Source organism: Hibiscus syriacus, unplaced genomic scaffold (assembly GCF_006381635.1).
Source record: "Hibiscus syriacus cultivar Baekdansim isolate YM2019G1 unplaced genomic scaffold, ASM638163v2 tig00007387_pilon, whole genome shotgun sequence".
Taxonomy (NCBI): Eukaryota; Viridiplantae; Streptophyta; class Magnoliopsida; order Malvales; family Malvaceae; genus Hibiscus; species Hibiscus syriacus.
In genome coordinates this window covers 274682-299340 of record NW_024062136.1, presented here as the reverse complement: position 1 = coordinate 299340, position 24659 = coordinate 274682, and the positions used below count along the sequence as shown (strand labels likewise).

The 24659-nt window shown below is 37.5% G+C and overlaps 2 protein-coding genes and 3 pseudogenes across 2 annotated transcripts; 2 read left to right on the top strand and 3 right to left on the bottom strand.

The window, feature by feature from the left end:
* Positions 1-310: 310 nt before the first annotated feature.
* LOC120201503 (axial regulator YABBY 1-like) lies at positions 311-2575 on the top strand. Its single transcript, XM_039202101.1, has 7 exons — positions 311-639; positions 752-904; positions 990-1113; positions 1660-1708; positions 1855-1930; positions 2060-2134; positions 2228-2575. The coding sequence occupies exons 1-7, from the start codon at positions 544-546 to the stop codon at positions 2294-2296; spliced, it is 642 nt and encodes a 213-aa protein (XP_039058032.1). The 5' UTR covers positions 311-543; the 3' UTR covers positions 2297-2575.
* A 2162-nt stretch (positions 2576-4737) lies between these two features.
* Positions 4738-11205, bottom strand: LOC120201482 (annotated as a pseudogene).
* Positions 11206-17516: 6311 nt separating this feature from the next.
* LOC120201496 lies at positions 17517-19111 on the top strand (annotated as a pseudogene).
* Positions 19112-20909: 1798 nt separating this feature from the next.
* On the bottom strand, positions 20910-22411 carry LOC120201495 (14 kDa proline-rich protein DC2.15-like). Its single transcript, XM_039202091.1, has 2 exons — positions 22322-22411; positions 20910-21254 (listed from the first exon to the last, which is right to left on the bottom strand). Exons 1-2 carry the CDS (start codon positions 22409-22411, stop codon positions 20910-20912), a joined length of 435 nt encoding a protein of 144 aa, XP_039058022.1.
* Positions 22306-24658, bottom strand: LOC120201494 (annotated as a pseudogene).
* Position 24659: the final 1 nt, after the last annotated feature.

Sequence of the window (24659 nt, the reverse complement as noted above, 5' to 3'; positions counted from 1 at the left end):
GAAAAGCCCTCCGTCCCTCTTAACTGTGAAAACAACAGGTGAATGAGCCCAAAGCTAATTACTACCATGCACACGTCCCTTTCTTGCTCCCTCTCCCCCACATCTGCCGTCTCTGCTCCCGTCTCTCTCTTTCTCTCATACGAAGCACCAACATCCATTGGGAATGCCAACCATTCAATTTTTCTTTTGCCCCCTTCTTTATTAATTTTCTTTCTCTTTTATTGTATGTTTTAAATCTCTACCCGGGGCCTGTTTATGATACATCAACAACTTGTATAAATGCACTATATTTACAATACAGATGTGCAAAGATAGAGAGATAAAAGGGGAACACATTCTGGGTCTGTTTCCATCTCCTAGTATATTATAGTAGCTTCCTTTTCTCTTTCCTCTATCCCTCATCCATCTTCTTTGTATCTTTAGCACGAACTCCACAACCAAGAAAGATAAGATCAAGGTGTGGGTTAGAGTCCTATCATAATCCACTGATCAGTCAATCTATCAATCAATCAAATAAAAAAAAAACCTCATCAAAAAAGAAAGATGTCGTCCTCGTCAGCTGCTTTTTCACCGGACCACCTCGCTCCCTCCGACCAGCTCTGTTACGTCCATTGCAACTTTTGCGACACTGTTCTCGCTGTATCATTTTCTCTCCCTCCCTTTCCCTTTCTTTTGTCCCTATTGTGTTCTATATTATGGTTTTCTCCACTATCTAATTTTTCCTTGTGTATTTGTATCATTATCATTTCAGGTGAGTGTTCCTTGCACTAGCTTGTTCAAGACCGTCACGGTTCGATGCGGCCACTGCACCAATCTTTTGTCTGTCAACATGCGTGGCTTGCTTCTCCCTGCAGCTAATCAGCTTCACCATGGCCACTCCTTCTTGACTCCACAGAATATCATGGTATATATAGATTAGGGTTTCAAAATATTCCAACACAGTTAACTTAGTGTAGCTATTGCCAGTAACATTGACATATATATGCCAGGAGGAGATCCAAAGTACTGCCCCACCGAATATGCAGATGAATCTGCCGTACCCTAATGACTCGATTATGCCTGCTATTCGAGGAGGAGTTGAGGAGATCCCAAAACCTCCCATGGTCAACAGACGTGAGATTTGCTTCATATTTTATTTTTATTTTTTTTGGTGCTTCTCGTTTGGTTCCCCTACCCCTTTTACTAGCTAAAACGCTATAATCTACCTTAAACAAAGTTCCACGCAATCTGTTGAGAAAAATCCAGCTATGGTTTACATGTCTACAGGCTTTTAGTTCTTACGCTTTTTTCTTTCTTCCTCGTTTACACTTTTCTTCTTCTTCCCTTTAAACACTTAACTTCATCTCTTGCAATCAGTAGCTTCAAGCTTACAAAAGAGAAATCTTCTCAAGATTCATCATATCCAGGATTTTTTTTCCTTCATAGAAAGACTTTTTTTTAAGCATTAAACAAAAGCGTACGAAAATGTGACTAGATTTCAATCTTCTTTCTCCCCCGGAAATATAGATCTATATGTGTAGAGATGATGATGGGTTGATGATGAGGCTGAAGAGAGAGAAGATAATGAAAGCCGAAATTTACCAAAAAAAGTCAGCGATGTGATTTTAATGCGTCTATCTCATGGTTTGTCTGTGCTAATTTGTTTTTTTATATGTCCAGCTCCGGAGAAAAGACAGAGAGTCCCATCTGCCTACAACCGCTTCATCAAGTAAGCCAACTTTAACTCTTGATTTATTTACGCTACTCTTTAAACGCACTATTATATTTTAACTTAATCCCCTCATTAAAGTAAAGATATAAATACAAAAGAACAATGAAGCACATGCATGATATCGACATCTATCATATCTGCAGGGACGAAATCCAACGCATCAAAGCTGGGAATCCTGATATTAGTCACAGAGAAGCCTTCAGTGCTGCTGCCAAGAATGTGAGATCCAAGATTCGAGAATGTCTTTCTCTCTTTTAAAACTTGTTTTCTTCCAGAAAAAAATTCTAGGTTTTAGTCATGTTAATGTACTAATTTCTTTGTTTTTGTTTTGTTTTTATCTACTTGTAGTGGGCTCACTTCCCCCACATACATTTTGGACTCATGCCTGATCAACCCGTGAAGAAAACTAACGTACGCCAACAGGTATGATACGCTAAGACCTAACCTGCTATGATACGCTAACCCTAAACAATAAACTGGTTTTCAATTTTTTTCCTGCGATATTTTGTGTTGTAGGAAGTAGAGGACGTGATGATTAAAGATGGGTTCTTTGCTCCAACCAACGTGGGTGTGGCTCCCTACTAATAAACAAGTGGAAACTACTGTTAGGGTTTCTTTATTTCTTCTCTATTTCCTACTGTTGTTTAAGCTGTTATTAGGCGTCGTTATCAGTTTTTAAGTTAAGTTCTCCTAGAAAGACGTGGGTTCGGACTTTAATGCTCGTGAAACCTAATTAACATCTGGTGGACGTACCTTAATTTAAAGAACTCTTATGAAGATGAAGGCTTTTATGCTGATGAATTTATAATTCTCAGATGTTAGCCTTATGTCATAATAGTTCGTCGAATGCTTACTGTTAATCCTCGCTTAATCTTCCTCTTTCAACGTTTAATTTGTTTGTGTGTGTGTGTGTGTGTGTGTGTTTCATTTAGTTGATTAAGGGTTTGCTAACTAACTAGAAACATAATTAAGCACACACAGAAAAAGCTGTATTATTCGACATATATATCTATATATAAATGTGTGCGTCTGTTTGTGTCTTTGTTATTGCATTTGTGATGTGGGTGTTTTTTTTCCGACCTAAAAAGCCCTTAAAATTACTTAGTCTTGATAAATATATACTCCATGCCATCATCTATATTTTTTCACCCAAAATTATATTTGTTGAGATATCTCGTTTACCTGATCGGAATCCTCAAACAATAGAAAATGTATGGTTTTCGTGAAGTGTCCGACTATTATTTTAGATTGAGAGTTCTCTTGTTTCTTGAGAGAGTCCCCAAAAGTACCTTGATTGTGAAAAACATGATCAGTAGATTAAACTTTGATCGGTGCAGGGGTTCAATCCCCATTTCCGCCACTTCTCCAATTTCGTCTATGTTTCCATTTTGGTCCTGCATGTTCTCTAATCTATCAAATTTGTTCTTTCAAGTCTCTAAATTGTTCAATTGGATCCTCGTGTCTAGATCAACGGAAGTAAATAACAGATCAGTTTGACGTACAAGATAAGGTAGACACGATTTATGAACCTTGGTCGAGATGCTCACAAGATCCTTTGATGAGTTGAGAGAGAAAATCTTGAGATACTAAATTTCTGCATTCAAGGTTATGGATAAAATTAATAAAATGACGAAGATAAGCCCCTTTTGTAAGCGTTGGTATGTTGTAGATCTGTTTCTTTTCCATCTCCCACCCAAAGAATTAATCAATCAAGGGGTCATCTAAGTGCTCTAACCAATCAGTATTCGTCTAGGGATTATCACCAGGTCATCTACTTGAAGAATTTTCACATTCAATAGGCAAGCAATAAACCATTTTATCATCCACCCTTATCCATTGTCTATATCAAAGGCATGAACCACGACCCAAATTTCTCCCCTTACTAAAACTCTGCCACAACTTCTTCAAGTTTTAGATCAGATAACCCAAAACCGTGACATAAATTTTAAATTAGTCATTAAACTTCAATAAATTATAATTCAGTCATAAAGTATTAGATTCTATCAATTACGTCTTTTTTCTGGCGTTAAAAGTTAACTTGTATGTAACAAAATATATATTTTAAATAATTAGATTCAATTGTAATGTTTTAAAATTTAAACCATAATATAAGAAGTTAACCCTGATGTACATGACATCGTTTTGTCAAAGTTGAGGTGTCTTTTTAAAAAATAAATTGGGAAAAAGGCTTTATATAAGCTTTCTCATGAAAATGTTAGGGTTTTGAGAAATCAGCCCCTGACTTTTCAATTTTCAGCTTAACTGTAATGGTTCCATTTAAAGTTGGAATCAGGCCAATTTATACACCCTTTCCATTTGACAACTCCAGAGCCCACTTTCGTTCCTCTAGTTCTTACAGGCACCATCCTCCACCTTGTCGATCAAAGTATAACCCTCATTAGCTTATCATTAATTTTGGTGTTATTTTCAAAACTACCGTTTTCGATTCAAAGCAACTAGGAAAGTCATGGAGCTCGTACAATTCCATAAAAGTAGTGTTTTTATTATATCAGGTCTGTTTTAGGTGTCGATGAAGACATGGAGTTTGAGGAATGTAATTGCAAAATAATAATGGTTCGGTCAGAATTTTATGCAACTTTATTATTTCAGGTTAAGAAATATTCGAACGTGTTAGCACTTTAATGAGGTTTACAGAAGGGACTAAACTAAGATAAATGCATTTGCCATTCTATTAAGTGCAGGCTCTTTGCCTGATCAGCTCATATTATACCACCCTCTTATCTCCATCATGTTTTCACTTTCTGGTCAAATTTCCCAGTCATTTTAATTTTGATGCTTAGTAAAAGTTGAAACGAAAACCAAATGAAAAGCAGTCATGCACATTGATAAGAGAAGAAAGTTGCAAAGACCTTCCCCATGTCAAGTGCACACACAACACTAAAGATATTAATCCCATGCTACTACTAGACACAAACAAGACAAGGGCGACTTAGATCACGAAACTGTAACACCAGATAGAGAACCAAACTTCGAATACTATAACAGACGCAACTCCATGTAGATCCTCAAACTGCTTGCCTCTTCAAACATCCCAGTTTTGGATGCGGGTCGATTGTGTAAAGTCAAAAGGGGGGTGGGCACCGCCCAAATTGAAATTAACAAAGGGTGATAGGCATCAGCTTGGTTTTCAAAGGGGGGCTTGTTTTTTTTTCAAATGTTTGGCATCGAATGGTGCTCATTTTAAAAGGTTGAAAAGTTTGGTTAAATTTGGTAATGGTTAAATCATACATTTAGCCATTGTATTTTATGGTATTTACAAGATTAAGTTCTTAAGCTTCAACTATAAATACCCTAGCTCATTTAGCTTCAAAAACATCCCAAAACATTTCTTTCTTCCTATACTAGAGAGCTTTCTTATGAGTAGTGAGTGTTTTGTAAACACCTATAAATTTTCTCTCTTAGAAAAAAGATCTGCAGCAGCCCGGAGACGTAAGCACAATTGGCTGAACTCCGTTATCAATTTTCGGGTATTATTTTTCCACTTTTATTTTGCATTCTCACTAATCTGGTTATAGGGAAATTACTTGTACTCGGTTTATTTCCTAACAACTGGTATCAGACCTTTTGGTTATGAATTCTGTAAATTTTTTTGCGAGGTTACTATTCAGATTACTATTCACATAAATAGTGAATTTCGTGAATAGTGAAATTCGGTCGGCGATACGAGTTTGTCGACGGAGGTGTTCTAATACACAGCGGTTCGCAGAAATTGTCAGAAACGATCCAAACGAAACCAGATTCGAGTGGGAGCGATGGCTGCAGACGAAGGGAATGTGAAAATTGAAAAGTTCGATGGTGCGGACTTTGGATTTTGAAAGATGCAAATTGAAGATTTTCTATACCAGAAAAATCTATATCAACCCCTCTCAGGAAAACAACCAGAGGGCATGAAGAATGAAGACTGGGCTCTTCTCGACAGACAAGCCCTCGGAGTTATCCGACTGACGTTATCCCGCAATGTTGCTTTCAACATAACAAAGGAAAAGACCACGGCGGGTCTTATGACAGCTCTCTCCAGTATGTATGAGAAGCCATCGGCCTCAAACAAAGTTCATTTGATGAGGTAATTATTCAATTTGCGGATGACGGAAGGGGCATCGGTGGCACAACACCTAAATGAACTCAACACAATCACAACCCAGTTGAGTTCAGTGGAAATTGAATTTGATGATGAAGTTCGAGCTTTAATTCTCTTATCATCTTTACCAGACAATTGGAATGCTACTGTTACAGCAGTCAGCAGTTCGTCGGGAAACAACAAATTAAAATTCGACGATGTTCGGGATCTGGTACTGAGCGAAGAAATTTGACGGAGAGAATCGGGTGAAGCTTCAACCTCCTCAGCCTTGCACACGGAGTCCAGAGTGAGAACTTCAGAAAGAAATTCAAATCGTGGCAGATCGAAATCCAGAATGGGAAAATCAAGAACAGGAAATAAAGATTTTACCTGTTATAATTGCGGCAAGAAGGGCCACTTCAAAAGAGATTGCCGAGCACCGAAGAAAAATACCGGCGCACAGAAATCTGCCAACATGACGGAGGAGACAGGTGATGCCATGATTTTAAGTGTCAACAGTCCGATTGAATCATGGATTTTGGATTCAGGGGCATCTTTCCACTCCACGCCATGCCAAGAAATCATGGAGAACTATGTCAGTGGTGATTTTGGGAAGGTTCATCTTGCTGATGATGAAACCTTGAAGATCATCGGAAAAGGAGACATCCGACTAAAGCTGTCAAACCAGACCACCTGGAAGCTGACAGGAGTGAGACATATTCCTGGTCTCAAAAGAAATTTGATTTCTGTAGGACAGCTTGATGGAGAAGGATACAGTACAACATTTTCAGGTTGTGAATGGAAGATTACCAAAGGAGCACTCGTCATTGCTCGTGATAAGAAGACTGGTACTCTCTATGTAACCTCAAATTTAGAGAATATCATTACAGTAGCAGATGCTGATGAAAAATCAAACCTATGGCACCAAAGGCTTAGCCATATGAGTGAGAAAGGAATGAAGATACTTCTATCAAAAGGGAAGCTGCCGGATCTAAAGAATGTAGATGTCGGACTATGCGAGGATTGCATCTTTGGTAAACAAAAGAAAGTCAGTTTTGCAAAAATTGGCAAGACACCCAAGGCAGAAAGGTTAGAATTGGTTTATACTGATGTATGGGGATCATCCTTAATTCCATCTCTTGCAGGCTCACTATATTATGTCACCTTCATCGATGATTCAACAAGGAAGGTGTGGGTTTATTTTCTGAAGAAGAAATCAGAAGTCTTCGATACCTTCAGAAAATGGAAGGCCATGGTGGAAAATGAGACTGGTTTGAAAGTTAAGCAGTTGAAGTTTGACAATGGAGGAGAGTACAGAGACAGTAGATTCAGAGATTTCTACGCAAACAATGGGATCAAGATGGAGACAACAGTTCCCATAACACCGCAGCAGAATGGCGTAGCAGATCGCATGAACAGAACTCTGAATGAACGTGCCAGAAGCATGAGGATACATACCGGATTGCCCAAATTTCTATGGGCTGAAGCTATCAACACTGCAGCTTACCTGATCAACCGTGGGCCCTCAGTTCCTTTGGATGGCGGAATACCATAGGAAGTTTGGAGCAAGAAAGAAATAAACCTTTCACACTTAAGAGTGTTTGGTTGTATTTCTTATGTACACATAAACTCTGCTGAAAGAAGTAAACTTGATGTCAAGTCCAACAAATGTGTATTTGTTGGTTACGGTGGTGATGAGTTTGGTTACCGGTTTTGGGACTACGAAAATCGGAAGATCATTAGAAGCAGAGACGTCATTTTCAATGAAAATGTGATGTACAAAGATAGGTCAACCGCAGAATCAAGTAATACCAAAGCTGAAACAAATGAATTTGCTAAGTTCGAGGAGATTTCTGGAAATGATGTTCAAATCAGTCCTGAAGCAGTTCAAGAGGAAGAACCAGGCACACCAGAACTGAGACGCTCCTCCAGAATTCCTAAACCAACCCAACGGTATTCGCCTACTTTGCACTAATTTTTGCTGACTGACAATGGTGAACTAGAGTGCTATGATGAAGCAATGCAGGTGGAGGATTCAGTCAAGTGGGAGTCCTCCATGAAAGATGAGATGGACTCGCTTATGTCAAATCAGACGTGGGAATTATCTGAATTACCACCAGGCAAGAAAGCGCTCCATAACAAGTGGATTTACATGATCAAAGAAGAGCACGATGGGAGCAAACGCTACAAAGCAAGATTGGTAGTCAAAGGTTTTCAGCAAAAAGAAGGTATTGACTACAATGAAATTTTCTCTTCAGTCGTAAAATTGTCTACAATCAGACTGGTGTTGAAAATTGTAGCTGCGGAGAATTTACATCTTGAGCAGTTAGATGTAAAGACAGCTTTCCTTCATGGTGATTTGGAGGAAGAAATCTATATGAGGTAGCCAGAAGGCTTCATAAAGGCAGGCAAGAAAAACCTGGTATGCAGGTTGAAGAAGAGCTTGTATGGTCTAAAACAAGCTCCTAGACGGTGGTACAAAAAGTTTGATAGTTTCATGGGTAGCAGTGGTTTTACCAGATGCCAAGCAGATCATTGTTGCTACATCAAGAGGTTCGACAACATCTTCATTATTTTATTGTTGTACGTTGATGACATGCTCGTTGCAGGTTCAAACATGCAAGAGATCATAAACTTGAAGAAAAAATTGTCGAAACAGTTTGCTATGAAGGATCTGGGTGCTGCAAAGCAGATTCTTGGGATGAGGATCAAAAGAGACACAAAGTCGGGGACTTTGATGTTATCACAGGCTGAGTACATCAACAAAGTACTCTCCAGGTTCAACATGCAAGATGCTAAACCAGTAACTACACCTTTAGGTGTTCATTTCAGACTCTCCAAAGACCAATCACCAAAGACGGAGGAAGAACGTGTACACATGGTGAAGGTGTCGTATGCCTCAACAATTGGAAGTTTGATGTATGCCATGGTTTGTACGAGACCAGATATTGCTCATGCAGTGGAAGCTGTTAGCAGGTACATGAATAATCCGGGCAAGGTACACTGGGAAGCAGTCAAATGGATCCTCAGATATCTGCGAGGTACCACAAACAAAGCACTTTGTTTCAAAGGTGGAGATACGATTCTGAAAGGCTATGTAGATGCTGACTTAGCCGGAAATATTGACATCAGAAGAAGTACTACATGGTATGTCTATACTCTAGGAGGAACCGCAGTGAGTTGGGTTTCTCAACTACAGAAGATAGTTGCTCTCTCCACAACCGAAGCAGAATATGTCGCTGTTACGGAAGCCAGCAAGGAGATGGTTTGGCTCCAAAGTTTATTGGAAGAGTTAGGCAAGAAACAAGAAAATAATGTCTTGTATTGCACAGTCAAAGTGCTATCCATCTAGCAAAGAATCCGTCTTTTCATTCCAGAACGAAGCACATACAACTGCGATATCATTTTATCCAGTCTCTTCTAGAATATGAAATTTTGAAACTTGAAAAGATCAGTGGAGCTCAAAATCCGACAGACATGTTAACAAAGACGGTGACTACGGACAAACTGAAGTTGTGTTCAGCTTCAGTTGGCATGCTAGAGTAACGAGAACAGAAATGCTGCTGCATCGATCGAGATGTGAAGACATATTAAAATCATTCTTCAAGTGGGAGATTGTAAAGTCAAAAGGGGGGGTGGGCACCGCCCAAATTGAAATTAACAAAGGGTGATGGGCATCAGCTTGGTTTTCAAATGGGGGCTTGTTTTTTTTCAAATGTTTGGCACCGAATGGTGCTCATTTTCAAAGGTTGAAAATTTTGGTTAAATTTGGTAATGGTTAAATCATACATTTAGCCATTGTATTTTAGGTTATTTACAAGATTAAGTCCTTAAGCTTCAACTATAAATACCCTAGCTCATTTAGCTTCAAAACCATCCCAAAACATTTCTTTCTTCCTATACTAGAGAGTTTTCTTGTGAGTAGTGAGTGTTTTGTAAACACCTGTAAATTTTCTCTCTCTTAGTAAAAGATCTGCAGCAGCCCGGAGACGTAAGCACAATTGGCTGAACTTCGTTATCAATTTTCGGGTATTATTTTTCCGCTTTTATTTCGCATTCTCACTAATATGGTTATAGGGAAATTACTTGTACTCAGTTTATTTCCTAACAGATTGCATCCAGCATAGCTTCCAGCTCATCAAGAATTGACCTTCTTCCAACTCGAACCATTACATCAGTACCCTGAATACACAGAGTCCGTATGAACCATTTTAGTATATCGCCGTTGCAATGGTACCCGAATAGCATCCATGGTGAGGATAAGAGAAAAAAATCCGCTCATAGTAGCGCTGTCGTTCCTCAGCATCACGGTCAATGCTCTGCTTGTACGAGTAGTTATTAAACAATGCCCTGAGTTCCTTCAGCTTCAACTTTGCCACCGCCAGCTCTCGCAAAGCTCGTATATATTGTGCCTACGTATCAGATGCTCTCTGAAGGTCCTCTCTATCACCAATGCTACTTCATCCGGTGATTATACCTTCTTTTTCCCTCTCAACCTCGCCGGTGCCCCAGCCTTTCTCTCAAAAGCATTTCGCAATTCAAACACATACATTCAAATTTTCATTAATTTCCAATGCCCACAAACAGGTTTAAGCACTTATAAGATGGAGATAAATTTATAAACTTTTAAAACTTAAAAAAGGTTTTTTATCAAGTGCTAAAATGCAATTTTGCCATTGAAGTATATCTTCGTCCATATAGCGTATACGAAACTCAGATGTGTGAAGTGTAAAGTGAAACAGTGAAGACACATACTTGTTAGAGAATCCTGGCCGCCTGATAATCAGGCTCTTCCATCTCCACCACATGCGTGGAACACCCTCCTTTCGTCTTCCCCTTACCATCACTGCACTCTTGCGCATGGGATCCCATCTCCTTGATCTCGACTGCCACTCCTTTGCTTTCGCGTTTCTTCGCAACATCTCCCTCCTTCTTACCCCTGATATCAGCCATCCAGCTGTACTTCTTCTTCGGATTCTCAATCTCAGCTGTCCACTTGTATTTACGACCATCGGAACCCTTGATCTCAGCCGTGTACTGGTACTTCCGGAACGCTTCACCCTTTGTCTCAGCCTTCCACGTGTACTTCCTATCCCCTCCCTTAAACAGGTCGGAGCCTAAACCCAAACCAGAAATCGGACCAAATAAAGCCCCCTAACGCAGTTCCAACTCATCTATAGCTTTGATCCTACGATGGCCCGACAAAACCGGCTTTTCCGACAGGCAGATAGCATCTGTGACAAAGTCAAAAGGTAAACGAAATGAACTGAAGATGTTACGACTTGGATCAAAGACATTAAACGAGAATGACATCTCGGGCTCTACAAAAAGAGAAAAAATGGACGGCGAAAGATCGAAATCGTCCAGTGTTCTAGTGAGAGACATGGTTCAGACACCAGAGAATGGGAGTGAGAGTGGTAAGTTAAAGGAGTGAAACTTAAATTCAGAAGTGGGTAGAGCAGAATTTCAATGATGACATTGGCATGATGACTGCTTTGCAGTTAAATATATTTATCTTCGTTTTATTATCTTTAGTTCTTCTTCATGCTCATTATGGCTCCACCATAACATATTTCTCATGCAGCTCGTTCTGGTGGCTTCTCTCTAATGTTTGTGGTTTTAGTTGGTCTTCTTGGTGTCCTGATTGGCTATCTTGTCAAGCAGTAATTAGTCGCGACGTTGTTGTTGTTTTTTTTAAGGGGGAAAAAAAGAATCATGAGTTTTAGGTCCTTCCCTTTAGTGTGTAAAATTTGTAGCCCTGATAAAATGTGTTGATCGTAGTTAAATGATTGATCAGGTGAATTGATTCGGTGGTGGTTAGATAGTGTGAAGCTTATGTAAACTAAGATATTGTTAATGAATTTGCGGTTTCAGGTTTCCCTCACACCTACACGTACACGTGTAGCATGTTGGGTGTTGGGTTATAATGTTGTATTTTTAGCATTGCTACATTGAACTTGAGTGAACCATTCATCGCTCTGCTTCTGAATTGTTCGAGGCTTATTAACTAGGGATGCCATAAATGATAGTGTAATATTTGAATTCAAATCGGTTTAATATATGCATTATCTTAACGCAAACTGAATATTTGGATTTTCTAAATGATGGAGTTTAGTATATAAGAAATATAAAATTTTGGAATTTAGACTAATGAAAGGATTAATGTCCACGTCCCCTTTTAATAATGATTACAGTATCTGAATGCACGAAGAACAAATGCTCACGTCTGCTCCTAATACACTTGTTGATATAGATATTTCTTTGAAAAGAATATAACCACACAAGTGAGGAATGGGCCTGGGTTGATTCCAACGATACTGCCATCGACACTAGATTTACTGCCTACTAATAACAACCACAAATCTTTTATATTGCTTTTAGAATTTTTACTGCCAATCACACGTACATAAATATCTAACACCATCAACAATTTTTCTTTATAACTACTGTTGACGAAAAAGGTTAAAGAAAACAAAAGAATACGAGAATTTTACGAGGTTCGGTAATGTGCTTACGTCCTAGGTGTCTAGGCGGCGATAGAAGTTTTATTCAATAATCTTTTAGGTCTAGGTTGTTGGTTTTTGGCAAAAGTCCCACATTGGTTGTGTATAAGGAGGAGGAGAAATTCTTTTGTTATAAATAAAGTCCTCCTCCTCCTTAGTTAATCATCCCACAAATATAAGCCTTCTTCTATTTTAAAGGCTATTTGTATTCTTTCTCTCTTTGTAATATTTCCTCTATTAGTGAAATATTTTGGTGTTTTCTTTTATGTCTATTTAATAGCTATTGTCGGATATAGTTGTTGTCAATTATTGTCCTATTAAAATTACTTGTCTTGGTAGTTATGTCTAAGGAAAGTGGGTTTTAAGAGGGACCATTGTGACCCCTCCTCTTTCCTGGGAATTTACCTTGGGGTGATTTTTAGTACAATCGTTTTCACACTAGTCACCTAGATAATAGTTTTCAAGGTGAATCTGTTATTGGTGGAAATTAACCCGAATTTCACAACAATTGGTATCAGAGCTCTTGGTTTATTTTAGTATGCTCTGTGGTTGCGGCTTAGGCTGATCTTCCACATCAGAAAAATTTCCTTGGGATAATTGACATTCTGCATTGGCAGCTATTAAATAGAATTTGTAGCAGAAATGACAGACGCTTCTTCATCTTCAATTTTGGCAAGAAATGCTGTGACAAATGTTAGATTTGCAGTGGAGATTTTTGATGGCACCGGTCATTTCGACATGTGGCAAAGCGAGGTTCTAGATGCCCTATTTCAGCAGGGTCTAGACATTGCTATTGAAGGAGAGAAACCAGATGATGTTGAGGAGAAAAAATGGAAGAGGATCAATAGAATGGCATGTGGTACTATTCGATCGTGTCTTTCTAGAGAGCAGAAGTATGCATTCTCTAAGGAAACTTCTGCAAGTAAATTGTGGAAGGCACTGGAGGAGAAATTTTTGAAGAAAAGCGGTCAGAACAAACTCTACATGAAAAAGAGACTGTTCCGCTTCAACTATGTACCAGGTACCACTATGAATGATCACATTACTAGCTTTAATCAGCTGGTGACTGATCTGATGAATATGGACGTGACTTTTGAAGACGAAGATCTGGCTCTGATGTTGATGAGATCACTTCCTGATGAGTTTGAGTATCTTGAAACTACTCTACTTCATGGGAAGGTTGATGTGTCTCTCAGTGAAGTAACTGCTGCCTTGTATAGTTATGAATTGAGAAAGAAAGACAAACAAGAAAACACAAGTGTCGAAGCAGAAGCTCTTGTTGTTAGAGGCCGTTCCAAGAGTCAGAATAAAGGAAGCAGATGGAGATCGAAGTCAAAGTCCAGATTGAGCAAAGATGAATGTGCCTTTTGTCGAGAAAAAGGGCACTGGAAGAAAGAATGTCCCAGGCTAAAGAATAAAGGCAAACCTGAAAGGGGGAAGGCTGTCTCAGAATCAAATGTGGTCGAGTATGATGATGGAGATTCAGATTTCGCATTCGCTGCTACGCCATCAACCAGCTGTTCCAGTTCATGGCTGATAGATTCAGCTTGTAGCCACCATATGACCCCCAATAGAGAATGGTTCTTTGATTTTAAAGAACTAAAAGGTGGAATTGTCTACACAGCAAATAATTCCCCTCTTGACACACTTGGGATTGGTTCAATTCGCTTGAGGAATCAGGATGGATCAATCAGAACCTTAACAGATGTCCATTATGTACCAGATTTAATGAGAAATCTCATCTCTGTGGGAACCTTAGAGTCAAAAGGTTTAGAAGTGAGGGCAAAAGATGGGATTATGAGGATTATCTCTGGTGCACTGGTGATAATGAAGGGAATCCGAAAAATAAACAATGTGTATTACTTTCTGGGTAGTACAATTGTTGGGACAGCAGCAGTGGCAGCTTCTACTGATGAACAGGAGTCAGAAGCAACCAGGTTATGGCATATGCGCTTGGGGCATGTTGGTGAAAAATCCTTGAAATTACTGATAGATCAAGGATTATTGAAGGGTGCTCGGGCTTGCAAATTAGCTTTTTGTGAGCATTGCATCAAAGGGAAGAAGACGAGGGTGAAATTTGGAACAACAATCCATGATACTAAAGGTATTTTGGATTATGTTCATTCAGATGTATGGGGACCTTTCAAGATAACTTCATTGGGAGGAACACACTATTATGTCACCTTTGTTGATGATTTTTTCCCGGAGAGTTTGGGTGTATCCAATGAAGACAAAGGATGAGGTGCTAGGATTTTTCCTTAAATGGAAAAAGATGATGGAGACTCAAACAGGCAGAAAAATCAAACGTCTCCGTACAGACAATGGTGGAGAGTACAAAAATGATCCATTTCAGAAAGTCTGTGAAGAGGAAGGTATTGTTAGGCACTTCACTGTCAGAGGTACACCACAACAGAATGGAGTGGCAGAGCGTATGAACCGGACATTAGTGGAGAAGGTTCGGTGTATGTTGTCTAATGCTGGGTTAGGCAAAGAATTTTGGGCTGAGGCTTTGGTCTATGCTTGTCACCTTGTCAATAGCTTACCATCGACTGTTATTGGTGGTAAAACAACATTAGAGAAATGGTTTGGAGTACCTGCTACAGATTATGATTCCTTACATGTGTTTGGTTCCACTGCATACTACCATGTTAAGGAGTCAAAGCTGGATCCAAGAGCAAAGAAGGCGATTTTTATGGGGATCACCTCTGATGTGAAAGGCTATCGTCTTTGCTGTCCAGAAACAAAGAAAATAATCTTCAGCAGGGATGTTACCTTTGATGAATCTACCATGTTGAGAAAGGTGACTTCAGAAAAATTGGAGCAGACAGATGGAACTCCCAAAAAGGTGGAGTTTGAAGGAAGCAAATTTGTCCCAACCAGTAAAGAAAATGATGTTGACTCTCCTATGGTAGAAGAAGAGTCAGATGAAGAAGAGGTTCAGACCCAAGAACCTCCACAGCAACATGAATCAATTGCACTCAGAAAGGGAAAGAGGACCATTAGACAACCTGCTCGTTATGCTGATATGGTCTCTTTTGCATCACCAATTGCAATTGATGACGTTCCTACCACTTTTAATGAAGCAGTTCAAAGTTCAGAACATAAAAAGTGGAGGATTGCCATGAATGAAGAAATGCAATCCCTTCAAAAGAATCAGACGTGGAAACTAGCTAGTCTTCCGAAGGGAAAGAAGGCAATTGGGTGCAAGTGGGTATATGCAAAGAAAGATGGATTTCCTGACAAGAATAACATCCGCTACAAAGCAATATTGGTGGCTAAAGGCTACGCTCAAACGGAGGGAGTTGATTATAATGAAGTATTTTCTCCAGTTGTAAAACATTCCTCCATCATAATTTTGTTGGCTTTGGTAGCAGTTGGATTTGGAACTAGTTCAGATGGATGTAAAAACTGCATTTTTACATGGAGACTTGGATGAGGAAATCTACATGACTCAGCCAGATGGATTCAAAGTTGCTGAAAAAGAAGAGATGGTGTGCAAATTAGAAAAATCGCTGTACGGATTGAAGCAATCTCCAAGGCAGTGGTACAAGCGATTTGACAAGTTTATGATAGGGCAGAAGTACACAAGAAGCAAATATGATCATTGTGTGTATTTACGCGAGCTAGAAGACGGATCCTATATATATCTTCTTCTTTATGTTGATGATATGTTGATAGCTTCCAGGAGTCAGACAGAAATTGCGAAACTAAAGACTCAATTGAACAGGGAGTTTGAGATGAAGGATCTTGGTGAAGCGAAGAAGATTCTAGGCATGGAGATATCAAGGGATAAGAAATTGGGGAGGCTTTGTTTGTCTCAGAAAGAATATCTGAGGAAGGTACTAAAACGTTTTGGCATAAATGAGATGTCAAAACCAGTTAGTACACCTCTTGCTCCTCATTTCAAGCTCGGTGCATCCATGTCACCTAAGGATGATGCAGAACGGGAATACATGTCAAAGGTTCCGTATGCAAGTGCTGTTGGTAGCTTGATGTATGCAATGGTGTGTACGAGACCCGATATTTCACAGGCAATTGGGGTTGTGAGCAGGTATATGCATGATCCTGGAAAGGAGCATTGGCAAGCTGTGAAATGGATTCTGCGGTATATTCTGAACACCGTAGATGTTGGTTTGGTCTTTCAGCAGGACAAACAAGATGGTCAGTGTGTAGTTGGGTATTGTGATTCAGACTATGCAGGTGATTTGGACAAGCGTCGATCAACTACTGGTTATGTGTTTACATTTGCAAAGGCACCAGTCAGTTGGAAGTCCACCTTACAGTCAACAGTGGCTTTGTCTACTATAGAGGCAGAGTATATGGCAGTTACAGAGGCTGTGAAGGAGGCAATTTGGCTTCAAGGGTTGCTTGGTGAATTGGGAATGGAACAAAAGCACATCAAAGTGCACTGTGACAGTCAGAGTGCTATTCATTTAGCAAAGAACCAGGTTTACCATGCAAGGACGAAGCACATCGATGTTCGATATCACTTTGTACGAGAGATTCTAGAAGAAGGTGGAGTCATAATCCAGAAGATTCGGACCACTGAGAATCCTGCTGATATGTTGACAAAAGTGGTAACTGCGGTCAAGTTTAAACATTGTTTAGATTTGGTCAATATTGTTACAAATTAAAAGATTGTTTTTTAGAGATGTGTGTGGAATTTGCCAAGGTGGAGATTTGTTGGTTTTTGGCAAAAGTCCCACATTGGTTGTGTATAAGGAGGAGGGAAATTCTTTTGTTATAAATAAAGCCCTCATCCTCTTTAGTTAATCATCCCACAAATATAAGCCTTCTTCTATTTTAAAGGCTATTTGTATTCTTTCTCTCTTTGTAATATTTCCTCTATTTAGTGAAATATTTTGGTGTTCTCTTTTATGTCTATTTAATAGCTATTGTCGGGTATAGTTGTTGTCAATTATTGTCCTATTAAAATTACTTGTCTTGGTAGTTCTGTCTAAGGAAAGTGGGTTTTAAGAGGGACCATTGTGACCCCTCCTCTTTCTTGGGAATTTACCTTGGGGTGATTTTTAGTACAATCGTTTTCACACTAGTCACCTAGATAATAGTTTTCAAGGTGAATCTGTTATTGGTGGAAATTAACCCGAATTTCACAACATAGGTTACATCTCTATTTATAATAGAAAACTCTGGTACATAATTACAAAATCAACCCTGTTGTCTTTACTAGTATATTTATAAGCCATACCTAACAACTACCTCACTTTCCATTGCAGTAGTGAAATCAATGGCATTCAGCTGTAGTAATGCATCAGCAATTTTCATTTTGATTAACGTTTTATTTTTTACTTGTGATTCGTCTCGTAAGGTTGTCCCATGCACACCTTCACCGAAGCCGACACTGTCGCCTCCGTCTGCCGCGGCCAAATGTCCTAAAGATACGCTCAAGTTCGGGGTTTGCGGAAGCTGGTTGGGATTGGTTCATGAGGTTGTTGGGACTCCACCTAGTAAGGAGTGTTGTACACTGATTTCGGGTCTAGCTGATCTAGAGGCTGCATTGTGCTTGTGTGCTGCGATTAAGGCCAATGTGCTTGGAGTCGTCAAGGCTAAAATGCCTGTTGCCATCAGTTTGCTGCTAAATGCTTGCGGGAAAAGGTTCCTCAAGGCTTTGTATGCCCATAGAATATCCTCTTTATTCTCTCTATTTTACTCGTACACTGTTGTTTATTATTCCTCCTCTTTGCTTATATATCGCATTATTCTTGATTTTGTTTGGGTCTGTTTAGTATTGCATGTTAGCTAGTTAACATCATTCTTTAAAAAAAAAAACTCTTCATCTTATAACTCTAAGAGCTTTTATTATTTAATTTCCAAGTCCAATCAGGTTGAGTTTTAGTTCCAAAGATGAGCTTTTTTCATATTGATTTTTTCTATTCACAAAATTCAAACTTAAAACACTACTTAAAGATTTATAATTTTTTTTTATCATTTAACCTAATAAACATTGATAATAGTATATTTTAATCCATATGATGCTTAACAGGTATGTTAATGGTCCATGTTACGACATGTGTGCAACTAAATAACTTAGCTAGAAAATTTTACTCGTGCTTGTAATAGGGAAACGAGTTTTATATTATTTATAAAATACAATGTTTGGGGTTAATTTCACTAGATTATCCTAAACTATAACTCAAAATTTAAATTAGTCATTCAGCTTCGAAACATTTTAAATGAGACTTCAAAAATATTCGTATCAATCAAATTACTTTATCATTCTAACATATATTTGCTCAGTAGATATCAACTACATGTATAACTTAAATTCAATCTGTTAAAATAATTGTTTTTTTTTAATTTTCAAATGCATCATAGTTATATTGTCCATACAATAAGTATAAACTTATTTGAATTATAATCTATACATTCTAAATATATTTTATATTAGACACGAATTAATATTTAGTACTTAAATTATAGATTAAATTAATGAAACAATTTTAAAAATTAAACATTCTAAATTTTGAAGGCCAAATTGCTATGGTGATGATGTAATTTTTTATTATTATTAAAAAATAATATTTGTTATAAATACTCTTAATTATCTAATAATGAATATTTAATTATTCTTATAATCATTAATATTTGAATCTATAACCTTTTAAAATAACTATAATTTTTTTAATCATTAATATAATATAAATTGATTAGTGGTGCAATGAAGATGTAAAGATGGTAGACATAGGGTACATAATTGAAGTTCACAAGATGTCCTGGTTCTGGATTTCTGTGTCGCTTGATATTGTGAAACCGACAAATCTGCGGAAGAATGGAGAAGACAGAAAATGCAATCAATAGCAGGTTTTTGCTTAATATAATTCCAAGCGATTGGAGCAGGGAATCCCAGAGAGCGGGTCATTAGTTGGTAAATCCAAGAATCACGTGCTCACCGACCAAAACTAACTCTATTTACCAACCGAACGTTTACCTACTTGTTCGATGACAGGTTTATTTATATTTTTTAATTTATTAAACAAATAAATATAAATAAAATTTTATATTCATTTAATTAAATAATAAATATAAATAATTGAGTTTCTATTTGAGAATTTTTTAATTAAATAATAAAATCTTTGATCGTTTATTTATGTTTGTGAATGTTTTGTAATTTGTTCATTTATGTTCAGTTTACTCTTCAAACACGGTTAAAATATTAAAACCTAATAAAACTGAAAATTAAACCAATTAATATTTTAAAATTCAAATAAAAAATCCAAATCAACTAAAGAAAATATAAAACCTAAAATTATTTGAAAAGAAAAAAACAATTCTCAAATAGAAACTCAATTAATTTTATATTTGTTTACGTTATTTCGTTTATATCTGTTTATGATTTAAATAAACGAACACGAACAAACTATATTATTTAATGACAAGAACAAATCCTACATACCAATCGACTTCAAGAGAAAGATAACAAACAGATTCAAGACAGTGACTGCTTTTGAGTAGGTTGAACTGCTCACAATCAACTCAAGCACCTCACCAATCAGCTAAAACTAGTGATGAGAATGCACTCAGCCAAACACAAACAGCCACAACCCACCCTACTACCACAGCAATGTCCGATTCATTTAGAATCAACACCATTACTGATCTAACTGCTGAGCGACAAGAACCAATTACAGAAGCAGCAATCGATCGAAGTCAATAGTCTCCTAAAATCACCACGTCTCATACACATCAAAGATGTTAAAAATAAAAAAGCTAGCAAGATCCTTTTCACAAACTTATAAGATAGTACCCATGAAAACTAGCCATAATAGAGACTAATGAAAGCAAATAACCGTACCTCAAAACAAGAAACCAAGGGTTCCAGAGTCTTTTATAAAGCTTTAAATAACTCGTGTCTGCGTATATCATCATTGATGGTCATTTAATTTATGTATAAATTATCTTATTATTATGTAGAACATTTATTATTAACAAATACATCTTTACTTATGAAAAAGAAAAAAAATATTTAGGATTTGAATGTGAATTAAGCGTCAATCGATGGTAATTTCCTTGTCACTGCATTAGGTTAGTTGACCATCCATAAGTCGTTTAACAAAATCAGTATCCATAGTTAAAATTATGATTCAAATTTTATTTTGATCTGAAAAGTTTGTGATGGATATAAAGGTTTTCGGACTACATTTATTGAAATGTAAAGATAAATCCCACGATATATTATAAATTTACTTTTAATAATTTTTTTTATATTTGTACATTCATAATTATGTACTTCTAGTTTCAAAAAATTGCGAGAGAAAGAGAAAATTTATGCAAGTCAGTACAGTTGTATTTAATCATTAGAGTGATTTTCATTATTTCTATTGTAATCCGTTTTCAATTTAATCTTCACATTTATTATGATTTTTTTTTTCATTTTTTCACTTTAACTTATTTTTTGATTTCATAATATATATGAAAGGACCAAATTCATGGTAAAAAGAAAAGGAGTTAATTTCTTCTGGAGTAGAAAAAGGCAATACAATGGAGTTGATGAGCAGAAAGTAAACTCATAAATAAGAAAAGAAACAAAGTTAAGGAAAGCATTTAAACAAGGAAATAAGAAATGCAGAATAAATTTGTTGAGATACAAGAGGCACACTTAGGCGCATTGGAAGCCCTTAGGGACACCCTTACCACAGTAGTTCAAGACCAAGCTCAAGGAGAGTGGAACGTTGAGGTTTATTCCCAACACATTGGCTGTAATGTCAGTGCAAAGGCAAACAGCAGCTTCTAGATCAGCAAGGCTCCCCAGGAGAGGGCAGCAAGGGCTCTTTGGTGGGGTACCCACAAAAACGTGAACCAAGTCGTTCAATAAGTTAGCACATACCCCTAGCTTTAGGGCATCCCTTGGGCAATAAACTGCACTCGATGGTGGCCTAGGGCTCTTTGGCGTTGGTGGGCAAGGGTATAATGTTGAGAGAGAGGAGAAAAGCAGTGGTTTCCACTGTCAATAGGATTTATATAGATGTAACATTTGATGGAACGATGACTCCCATGTCAGAACATTTATATATATACTTTAGCCCTCTCTACTATAGAAAAACAAAACAAAACAAACATGGACAATTTTGAAAAAAAAATGATAAAATTATAAAGAAACACAAGAAAACAATTGGAGTCATAAACAATTGACGACGACTTTGGTGATAAATATAGGCTAGAACCAAAATAAATAAATACTTGAAGACTAAAATGAAATAAAAGAAAAATAACACAAGGCTTTGGTTTTCTTTCAAATCATTGGTCCAATGTATACATTTTTTATAAACTGAACAAAAAGGGACAAAGGATATGAAAAAATGTATAATTTCTATTCGAATAATAAAGATTATATTAAGATTTAAATGAATAAACAGCCCTAGAAATCCTGCAGGCAAGGAAATGAACAACTAGATATACATATATATAGAAGGGCACTAGCTTTGCATCAGGCCATAGATTCGCAAGAAAAGCAAAGCCTATCTTTTATGCAGTAGCCGTCAACTAGTGATTTTCCTAATCGCTAAGAAACAATCACGGGTGAGAAAAATAAGTTGTGTAATCATGGTTGTCTTTTGTCATGTGGAATAGTTACAGCGACGAACGTAAAAGAAATCTGACTTTGACTATTCCTTACAAAATTAATATCTAAAGTCGGCTAATACAATCCCTAATGAGATCAGCAGCAATTTGGGGCTTTGAATGTTTTCTCTTAATTTTATAATATTTGTTTTATCGACTTTAAATTTCAATAGTCCATAGGTAATCCCTACTTCTGTGTAAAATAAGTACTAGAGAAATTTCATCCTCATATATATATAAAGAACTAATGAAAATCCTAGATCCAAATCAAGGGTATTGCCTCAAGCACATGAGAGAACAGCTTGGCAAATTCTTGTTGGAGGATAAAAGAAATTAACCCACAGGTACGTTTTATATATCACAATTCCAAATTATAAACAAGTTCAAATTCGAACCACATTCCTAGAGATGGTCATAGTAAGCTTTACCGATACTTGCAGTGGAGTTTACATGGCTACTGCTCACTATATCGTCTTCAAACTTCAACATCAATGCAGGTCCAACACAAATTAGCAATACACGATGTAATTTGGCATTCATGAATCGAGGCAATTCATTGAGGTTTCAAAAGAATGATCACACGATGATGTGCAATCCGAATCTCACTGATGCGGCCAAGGTGACGTAGGACCTGTCAAACAGCGTGATGCACTATGATATTTGTCCACCATACTAAATTCCCAACAGCACATAGCCATGAAATGCCTTACATACCTCAAACCCCAAGTCAAAAAGCAAGGGATTTCAATGTTTTTCTATATAAAACATCACTTTTCATAACACGACACAAATGAAAGTTCCATGCCACGATCATTACACAAATAAAATCATATAAAACAATCATAAAAATAGGCCTCTTTCCCCATCGTAGAGTATTTAGAAGTTTTTATCAATCAACTACAAACCATGTCTGCACAATCATTGACAGACTTATAATTCTTTTCACATAAGAATAACCTAACTCTATTAATAAATTTCAGCCATATATCTTAACAGTTTTAAAGAACAAGCATTCTGGAATCACATACCATAAAACCAGCCCTATCAATCAGTCAAACAATGAATCCTAGTTCATTTGCATCCTATGAGCAGACCTTTATCACTTAGCAAACGAAAGGAAGGGCAAGAAGGAACTCACTGTCAGAATGGCTTTTCCAGTATTGTCAAGCTTCAATGATGGTCCTTTCATGTCAGTTTCAAGGAAAAAGTGCTTCCCCTTTACAGAATCCGTTGTTGCAATATCTCTCAGTTCCTGCATAAGGTAACTTAGAATATTACTTCAAATTCACAACAGTTAATCAGCATGTTCTACACCAATGTGTTACAAGCCAATTGTTTGAAACAGAAATAAAGGACAATATTTCTTATCCACGCAGCTGATACATATTCTGATGAGATGTCATGGTTCTCTAACTTACAAAAAAACATTGTTAGTTCTGAAAAAAGTTAACAATATAGAAACATTGTGTCGTAAGCTGGTTAGAGTTCACTTACCAATGCTCTCTCCCACAGGTTTTCTGCCAACTTCATGAAGAAAGGGAAAATTATTAGCAATGAAAACAATATCCTAGACAGTTGGACACACAAATAAACACCACAAAGCTTCAAATGAGTACCTTCTTTTTAGAAGCATCAACAAGCTGATAATTTGCCTCAGCATATGTTGCCATGTCACTAATGGCTGCATTGACCTTCTCAAGAGTGAGCCTTCCTCTCATGTATCTTCACAATGCACGAGTTAGCGACAGACAAGAATGAGCCATTCTTAAGTCACTGTACAAGAAAAGAGTGCAGCAAAGAGCTTATTCTAGCATTGGTTTAAAAAGACATACTTACGAGGACAATGAATCCAGTTCACTTGCAGTTATGTACCACAACGGCGGAGAGCCACGGCTCTTCTTCTCCTGCCATTGCATGAAGTATAATTAAATAAGCCCGTCCTCAGATCCATTCGTCTAACTGCTATTACAAACCTTTGGCAAAGCGACAGGCTCCTCAACCATAGTTCCCTGGTTAGGCTGCTTTTTAAAGGCTTCTGGAACCAAACTGAGACAAAAAGATGCTACAAATGATCATTATCTCTACATAAAAAAATGAAATTAAAGTATATTAGCATATTGAAAAGATCCCCGGATACATAATGGGAAACAAATTTATAAATTTAATTACCCTATATCAGAGTCCAAGTTCAATGTTTTTGTTGTCCTTTCAGGCAAATATGAGGGTACATAAGCAGACAACTCTGCAACTTCTTTTTCTGCTGCAGCGATTTGGCAATCAATTTCTGAAATCAACAATCTCAGCTCAGCCAAAAATTTTCCAATAATATTCTAATTAACTTGTAAAAAACCTATTTTGAACTGTAATTCTAAAATCCAAGTCCCTAGATGATAGAAAAAAAATGAAGATTTAGAAGTAACGAACTTTGGCCTTGGGAATGGCCTCGGCTTCATCATACAAACGGTCCTTGATCACCTTTACCTGCAGCTCCATGCCCTTCAATGCCGCAACAATTGCCGACAAATCCGCCACACTACTCGCCGGGTACACTGTAAACAAAGGCATATCATTAAGCTGACAAGCCGGCTTCGGTTTTTACGGAGAAAAAAATCTGAAGCAAAATTTAGCATGGATCCCCAAACAAAAAAGGGGGGAGATGGAGAAGGGAACTGAATTGCGAGTTAACTCCCTGTTCCTTGCAATCACGAGTTCTTGTAGCTCAGCGATACGGGTGTTAAACGAAGATATCAGAGAATCGAGAGATGAACCAACTTGTTTAGGATCCATC

Bases quoted from the DNA above. Each gene is read 5' to 3' on its own strand.
- LOC120201503 (XM_039202101.1), top strand. From the start codon at position 544: ATGTCGTCCTCGTCAGCTGCTTTTTCACCGGACCACCTCGCTCCCTCC. The intron at 1,114-1,659 runs GTGAGATTTGCT...TTATATGTCCAG, and splicing joins ACCTCCCATGGTCAACAGAC to CTCCGGAGAAAAGACAGAGA. The intron at 1,931-2,059 runs GTGAGATCCAAG...ATCTACTTGTAG, and splicing joins TCAGTGCTGCTGCCAAGAAT to TGGGCTCACTTCCCCCACAT.
- LOC120201495 (XM_039202091.1), bottom strand. From the start codon at position 22,411: ATGAATGCCAAATTACATCGTGTATTGCTAATTTGTGTTGGACCTGCA. The intron at 21,255-22,321 runs GTAAACTCCACT...TCCTATTGACAG, and splicing joins ATATAGTGAGCAGTAGCCAT to TGGAAACCACTGCTTTTCTC.